The 8185-nt window shown below is 44.9% G+C and overlaps 1 protein-coding gene across 1 annotated transcript in view; it reads left to right on the forward strand.

The window, feature by feature from the left end:
- Nucleotides 1-6616, forward strand: part of T265_13885 (hypothetical protein) — a gene marked incomplete at both ends in the record, with an annotated part of 12488 nt that extends 5872 nt beyond the window's left edge. The window contains 2 exons of the mRNA XM_009170987.1: nt 4396-4422; nt 5461-6616. Coding sequence (XP_009169251.1) covers nt 4396-4422; nt 5461-6441 — 1008 coding nt within the window. The remainder of the gene's footprint in view (nt 1-4395; nt 4423-5460) is intronic.
- Between the last annotated feature and the right edge of the window lie 1569 nt (nt 6617-8185).

An 8185-nucleotide genomic window follows, 5' to 3' on the forward strand; every position in this document is an offset into this window, starting at 1 on the left:
ATGATGATGATGATGATGATGATGATGATGATGATGATGATGATGATGATGATGATGATGATGATGATGATGATGATGATGATGAACCTACTGGTCAGAAAAGCCAGTAGATTCGAGGTCCAACTAGGTCCTCAAAGCCCACAGGGGCAAACTTGCTATCGCATGGCAGGCAACAGAAAACCGAACAGTTCTACTGAGGCACATTCAAGTTTTTCCTCGGACCGTGCAATTCACTAGGAATAGGGAGTCTCTGAATTTCGCTCAGCATATATTTTGTTGTAATTAGCTTTGTTCCCTAGGGTCCATTCCCACTTCCAAACCACAGATGTGAAGCACCAAACTCAAATTTCACTCCTTTCCAGATAGATTAACGACGCTTGTTTTCTGGACCATGCCAGTGTTTGATATCCGGAGTGCTGTCAGAAGAGACATTCGTGTTATCAGCACACTAGATAACTCTGAGGGGACGGCATGTTAACCTTGGTGTGCTTTGACGTTATCCAGTTAATTATACTGGTTTTAGCGGTTCATTTTCCCGCTAAGCAAAAATTCCAAGTTTACGGAAGCGTCGATTCAAATGATTAAGGCAGCAGGCGTGAACTCGGGGTATATAGTGGGCATCCGCCGTATGGTGTTTTCTTCTAGGTAAGTTAGACAATGTATCAAGATAAAAGATAATAATCGTTCAGCTGTGACACCCTTTCGGTGCCTGGCTGCCATGCCACCCGAAGGAAGCATGGGGGCTGGGATACCGTCAGGCTGCCCAAGCCTAAGCGGGGGAAATCGAAAGGCAGAGGTCGGGTTCGAACCACGGACCTTCCGGTCCGTAAATTCGCGCTATAACCAGTGTGCCATCGCGCCCATTTATCCACATAATATCTTAAAGATCGATCCCGGTGTCTGGTTGCATTTATCAAACTGGCCATACAATGTAAAACTTATTCAATCGGAGTGAACGTTTGCAACGGAGATTGTAATGACGTCGATGTTTTTTTTTGGCGAGCTAGACAATGCGCTTAGAGAAGTTTTATTGTCAGCCTAAATAACGTTATCGGTGCGTTGTGGCTGAAAATGTGCACTCACTCACAATACACAGGCGAGGGAACGCTTGTAACCGCACTGCCCAGCTCAGTGAACAAACAAACAGCCGTCATATACAGTCTATCGCCAGAGTGGACAACATCATTGTGTTCTGACTTTTTGAACCACACACCGCACACAAGGAACACGGGGACACTGATCAACGGTTATTACGCAAGTGTGGTCTCAGCTGCCTCAAGTACATAGTTTATGGTGTGAACCTCACGGAAACCACCACCACAATGGTTGACACCTGCCCCAAAAACTCGCACAAGATCAAACTAAACTCAGAGCCTCAAGATAATGAAAACGAATGCTGCACTGTGAGTGTTTGTCTCAAAAGTACACCCAAACACTCAGCACTCATCAGGACTGTGCTTTGCAACGTGGAATATTACAGACACCATCCACCCAAGAATTATTCTGTCATCGGCCGTGTTACGTAAGATTTGATGGCCAGACAGCCCTTGATTCCAAAACACTTGTCCCAAGGATATTCACCAAGGCCTCTGGAAAGAAGACCCTTACAGCTTTCATTCTTTTCTTGATGGGAAGCTACACTATCAACTTTTCACTGATAACGCTAAAATGACATAAAAAATCAGAAGGATGATATGATATTTGAAATAATTTGAAAGTAGCGAAATATACTCATTTGCAAACTAATTTGGAACATAAGGTTGACGGAAACTCGGGGAATGCGCCTACCTGATAACTCGCAAGAGGGGCGAAACCGGTCGTGGGCTGTCGAGGAGTTTTCAGCAACCTTATGAGTAGTGGATTATAAAAATATAATTTGGAAGTAGTTTTTTGAAAGTTCATTAACAACATTCGCCAGATATTCCCCGAAAACTGTATAGCCATCTTGATTGCTGACATTCATTTCCTATTCATGTGCTGAATGGATGGATTGTACATTTCACCGGCAACTGATGTCATTTGCTCTAATTCGTCCGCGATCAGCGGCTGTCTGTGATGAAAACTGCGCAGATGGAGAAGTACGCTCTTTTATCCATGGGAGCCTATACTCCAGTTGTCTAAGTTGGCAGATGCATAGTCTCTCAACAGCGAAAATGTGTAAAATAATATCACTGTGTCCGTGAGAAAACGATCCAGGTCTCCTTGGCTGTCTTCAGCTGGAAAGCTCTGAGAGTACACTATCCAGGGTAGATCCGCAATGAATACTACTGCATGCGCACAGACTTTCGCGGACCAGAGTCAAGTACACGATAGTTTCTGCTCTCATCATCGTCATCTGTAAAAGCTGCGTACTCGTCGTATAGTGGTTGTAGCTGCCACAGTTTTGTTTACGATTGATTCATGGAGGTGGAGTAGGTAGCTGCACATTGGGGGCAGGGGCTGATAAATTAGGGCGTGGATACAGCACTGAAGGTGAACGGTCACGTGGGGGGTTTAGTAAGGAAGCTATGCATTAAAGGCAATAGCTTGGATGCATGAGCGCCATTGAGGGCGCGACTGAGCCATGTCTGACAGTGTCTCTAACCATTGATATGGCCCGTCTCGGGGTCCCCATCCAGGAAGACGGTAATGACCATTCCAGCTGAGTTTGCTGATAATGGTTGCCACGTCATTGTTTGACCGCCTCTGGCTCTTTTACTCTTCACGTGGTTGTGCAAAAAGAGCCCTTCAAGGGAGTCGGTCGACTGACATACGCAGCGCGTGGCCAAGCCAATGCAACATATGCAGTGTGATCAGTTCATCTATCAAGGGTGATTTATTTCTCCAGAATATCATTCAATGAACTTCAGAATTGCTGACCCGGTGTTCCCACCAGATTCGGGCAATGCTCCGAAGACAGCGATGGTCAAACAATGAAAGTCTTTTGACGTCCTAGGAGCGCAGCGCTCTGTATAATACTATGGAGCGCACCGCAGCATTGTAAACTCGACCGTTGGTGGAAAAGCTCATGTCTCACCTACGCCACAGAAGACGCAGTTTCAGAAAAGCTTCTCTGACCTTCCCAATCAAGATGGGAATATCATCTTTCGCGAGACTACCGGGACTGATACAGCTGTCCAGGTAAACAGATTTGTTTACTATCTCAATCGGCTCATCCGCAAGCATGAGGCTAGTGTTCGAGCCCACCCAGTCTTGCATTAGCACTTTACACTTTGCAGGTGTATAGCGCGTGCTTGATTAATTCGTATTACTGTGAAGCGCGTGAAAGAAAGCCCCTCAGGTCATCCATCTGTTATCTTTCTTGTAAATGCAAAGTAACGATTTTCGCTAATCAACCGTACAAAATCAAGATTTCGATGAGATTGCTTGACTTTATGTAATTTCCCGACATCTTTTCCACCTTTTACCGACACTGCAGTTCATGCCAGTGAGTCAAACTAATAAGTAGTATGTGAATAGGGAAGGACAGTGAAGTAGAGACCAAGAATGAGAGGTCGGTAAAGTTCAGGACATTCTACTAAGGGCCTGAAGTTAGAAGAGGCTGAAAAGTTTATGCTTTTGAAAGGTCTGTGGTATGCAGAGACATCGTTTATGCAGAACAAACGCACCAGTCACTAAAGGCGCCCCGTTTCAATACAAATTTTGCGGCGGGGTCTAGTGAAGAAGGCATACTTGCTTTCCCTGATAAGCCTATTCATTGTAGACATCAAGAACGGTTAGGTTTTTTTAGGGATATATATATATCGTTCATAAAACTCTGCAAAATTTGCCATCTGATGAAAGTACACTCCAAAAAGTGGTCAAATTGGTCCCAAAATCAGTCCAGAATTGGGTTACTGAGAGTTAATCAAATATGGGCAAACGCTAACCGGGAACATTCAGGAAGGAAATCTCAAGTGAATCAATTTCTTTTCTTAACGTACACAAGACGGGCCAGTTCTATCGATTAAGTGACAAACCTTCTGCATTTCCCATAAAAGGGTACAGTCACCATTCTCACGCTTACAGCAAATTTGCAGCCCCGAAAAATTTGTTCCTCTGTCGGAATTATCATTTCTTTATAGGCATCACTTCAGGAAGTTAGGAGCAGACCAAGAGATTATCTTTGCAGTGCGATGGACAATTTAATTGTGCTAACTTGTGCTAGCTTGGACGACAATAGAACTAACTGCGCTGCTTGGTGCAATGAAACAAAAATATTTGTTATCGAATAAATAAACATTAGTTAATTAGCTCCTTCCCTGTGATTGACTCCTCCTCCTCACTTTGCTAAAGTGTCACAAAAGTGTAACATTTCCACGAATAATATACTCCCACCGCTTGGTCATGACTAGCTAATTCATCCTTCGAATTAACATTTTAACGTTGTATCATCCTTTGTTTTTTTTTGTAAAGCGTAAATCAGTGACGCGAAGACCAACGGTGAGTTAGTCCTTGAGTCCTTACTCCGGTACACCCCCCATGGTCGCTGCCGTCATAACCCACATTCATTTATCTTACTTCATCTCAGTTAGTGCATATATTTACACATTTTTTTTACATACCGAGTTGTCTGCATACCCATTTTGCACTAGGAATGTTCAGTTCCTCCACGGTGCGGATATGTATAGCAGACACCGCTGCTGCTGAGCTATCACACGTTCAAGGAGGACTGGAGATTGCAGTCTGACTGGTTCAAATTTCCGAAAACACCCTTGCCGCTGGTGGTTTAGGGGAATATCGCTCACTTTGTGACTTCATCAGAAACAGGTCCTTAGCCTTTCACCACTTCTTTGGAGTGGTCCCTCGCAGCGTTGTTAAGAGCATGATAAGACATTTCGTTATGGTCAGAGTGAATCCACCGGGCACCGAGTGCAAGCTTACGCGTGGAGGTTGTATGGTTCTCGTAAGTTCATGCCATTCGGGTTGGAGCAAGCAAGTAGTTGTTTTATTATCTTGCACACTGAAAGAAAGGTTGTACTTGACACATTAATTTACTTGCTTCTACTTCGTTTTCGTCCTTGCTCATAGCCTTCGACCACTTTATAGATTAATAGTTTGCAACCAGTCATTCGACACAACCCCAGTAATAGTTCAAAGATCGTTTCACAACCACTTTAGTAGTTCTTCTGACCTTATGGCACGTTGTATAGACCATCTGTGAGCATATGGTCCCGACCAACCTGCGCTTCGAGAAAAGCTGAGTAGAACTCAATCACTTCAAAGAAAAACACAAAAGTGTTATACAGACGATTCACCCTTGCTACCAACTGAAGAATCCGTCCTTACGACGGCGATGATGATGGGGACCGCGTGTTCTGTAGAAATAAATATGCAACCAGTCTAGCTTGCTAAAGCTAGAAACAGCAGGTGTTTCATCAACCATCCACTATTTTGATTCAGGAAATGAAAAAAACTTTGTTATGATGGTTGATGCGTGGAACGGTAATCGAAATTATTTAATATTACATTTATTTTCAGAAAGTGCCCGAGGGTTTCGTCATCCCAAACCTTTCCCATCGTGACTATCGCAAGCTGAACTGGGGCCTGTCACATTTGAATCTACCGCGGACTACCTTGCCCTCAGCCCTTCATCGTGCTGTTTCAATGACATCCTCTCAGTTGCGCTGGCGACTAAAGCCCGCGGTAACTGAGACAGACTTGGAACGATTGACACACGAGTACCGACATTCCGGTAGTTTACCCTTCTGTCATGAAAACACTCCGTTCGTTTCGTCCAGGACGACAACATTTTCGGTTCAACGGCGAATTCACAAGCTTACCAGAAGTTCGGTTGTTTTCCTCAATAACAAAGACTACATGCAGAGCCTGAAGTTTCATATACTTCGTGAACAAGCCAAGAAATCTGGGGAAGCGTTCGAAGCTGGAGACATACATCCGCAACAATTTTTCCCAAACTGCAAGCCGAAATTGAAAAAGAAAACACTGCCAACTGAACACCTAATTCAGATGATCTCCCCCGGTTTGCCGATGCCCTATGTGTGCGACAAAGATACGCAGGCCACGGGTTCGGGAACCGAAAAACCGTTAAGAAGAAAGGAGTCCGTCGGTTATTTTCGTGTTGGAGGACCGAACAAAAGCCCTCACTTGGGGACAGCTTTGGACAACGAGGATCTGGGTGGACCAGCAGCTGATAAAGCTTTAAATGACATCTATCTTCGTGCACAGGAAAGTCCAGAGCCAGTCTCTATGCTGATGGAGCGGATATTCCCAAATAACAGTCAGATTGCAACACTGTACACACTGGCCGAGAAGGCGCTGCAAACTGCTGTCGAGGGATCGGTGAATAGGTACAATATGCGATCAGCAACTCCAACCTGCAGAGCTGCGAGTGAGGCACGCAGGAAGCGCCATACTCAACGGCCCTCTTTGCCACAGAAATCCGTAACTAAACTGAGAAATTCAATCAATTCCCAACTTCCGTGGACTGCGAGCCAGTAGGCGCCACAGGAGGGACACAGATGTAAACCTGTCTTCATGATTCAAGTATGACATGCTTTATGTAAAGCTCATTTTCGATCTTGATACATTCACTTCCTTTTCAACATCTATTTCAACCAACTTGTACTCTTAATTTAGTCCGTTACGTTCGTTTCCGGTTGCAAGCTTAGTGAAGCATTTTATATACATTTTGCTTTGTCAAGGACAGGGTTTTTGCTTTCAAACACACTGAAGTGAACAGTGACAACATTTTGATGGTGATAATCAAGCAGTCGGCTAATGGCATTAATAATGATCGTCCAGCTGTAAGCCCTTTTGGTGCCCAGCTGCCATGCCACAAGAAGAGAGTTAACCAAACCTAGACAGGGGAAGTCGAGGCGCAGAGGTCGAGTTTGAACCACGGACTTTCCGGTCAGTAAATTCGCGTCCTAACCGATTGAGTCATCTTGGGTCAATTGCAGTGTCGCGTCTAGTTATGGGGCAACTAACGGAAAGAGGAAAAAGCTCAATTTTAAGTGAGATGTTGGTGTTAATTGGACCGTCATTATGCTGAGTTCAGATGAGGGCTGTGTACAAGTGTCCTCTAAGCTTCAATGAGACTCGCAAGCCGTGACGTTCCCGGTAGTTCGCGAAAATTTTGTGCTTCTCAACTGAGCCTAGGTGGCCAAACCAATGTTCCGAACTGCCACCGTCGAGAATGTCACATCCATTGAAAACCTTTAGAAATCTACCCCCGGAGGTAAGGCCACTTCATGGATTTCAGTCCAGAAACAAAGCCACGGATACTCCAACGTCCATGGACCAACTATCTTGAAAAGTCACTTTATGTTCACGAGGTAGAACTCCTCTACTTAGTGGTGAACTAGAACCAGGGTGTTTTTTTTAAGTTTGGTGACAATCGGTAGATTTATTGCTGGGCAACGTTTTGCTTTTGACACAAAAGCTTCGTCAGGTCAAGTGACCAGAATCCGAGGTTGATCGAGATTTAAGGCGGAATGAGAACCAACCAGCTAAGTCAAGCTAAATCTCTGTTGGGTGTCGGCCGAGGGATTTTAGTGTGTTAGAGTGGTTGAACAAGTGTTGGGTCGGTGGGGAAACCTACATGTGTTTGGGTCCTGCCTAGGGTCTAGTTCTTCTGGTTCGGTTCATTTGATGGTTCCTCTTGAACTTCGTTTGAACCTTCTGTTAGTCTGTGTGGGTGAGCTAGTGCTAAGAAAGTTGTGTAGGAGGGATGCTGTGACCTTTGGTCGGTTGGGGTTTCCACCCCTACCCCCCGGTTTTTTCTAATGATCCTAAGTGGATTGACAACCACACCGTCACGTGTCAACTCGGCTTATCTAAGACCGCTTTCCATACGCTCGCTAGCTCCACACCCTCGATTCTATTCACGCTGTGATGCTTAGTGATTTCCACCGCCTCGGCTATCAGCCGTTGTGGTGTGAATCGCAGTCCCCGTCTTAAGACTTCCACATTCTCCAGATCTATTCTATGTCCCGTGTCTAAGGCATGTACCGCCATCGCTGAGTCTTTGACCAGCGTTTGGTATTCTTCTGCATTCCTTGGTGGCTTGTTAATCCTTCTTTTATGCTCACCAATTCTGGTGTGCAATTCCCTGGCAATTTATCCTATATAAACCTTAGCGCAATCGTTGCAGTTAATTTTGTACACACAGTCCCTAGTCCTTTCAGCTGGGGAGGGATCTTTCATTTGCACCAAAACTGAGCTGAACCAGTGTGAGTTCATT

The sequence above is a fragment of the Opisthorchis viverrini genome, assembly GCF_000715545.1.
Source record: "Opisthorchis viverrini unplaced genomic scaffold opera_v5_117, whole genome shotgun sequence".
In the NCBI taxonomy this organism is placed as follows: domain Eukaryota; kingdom Metazoa; phylum Platyhelminthes; class Trematoda; order Opisthorchiida; family Opisthorchiidae; genus Opisthorchis; species Opisthorchis viverrini.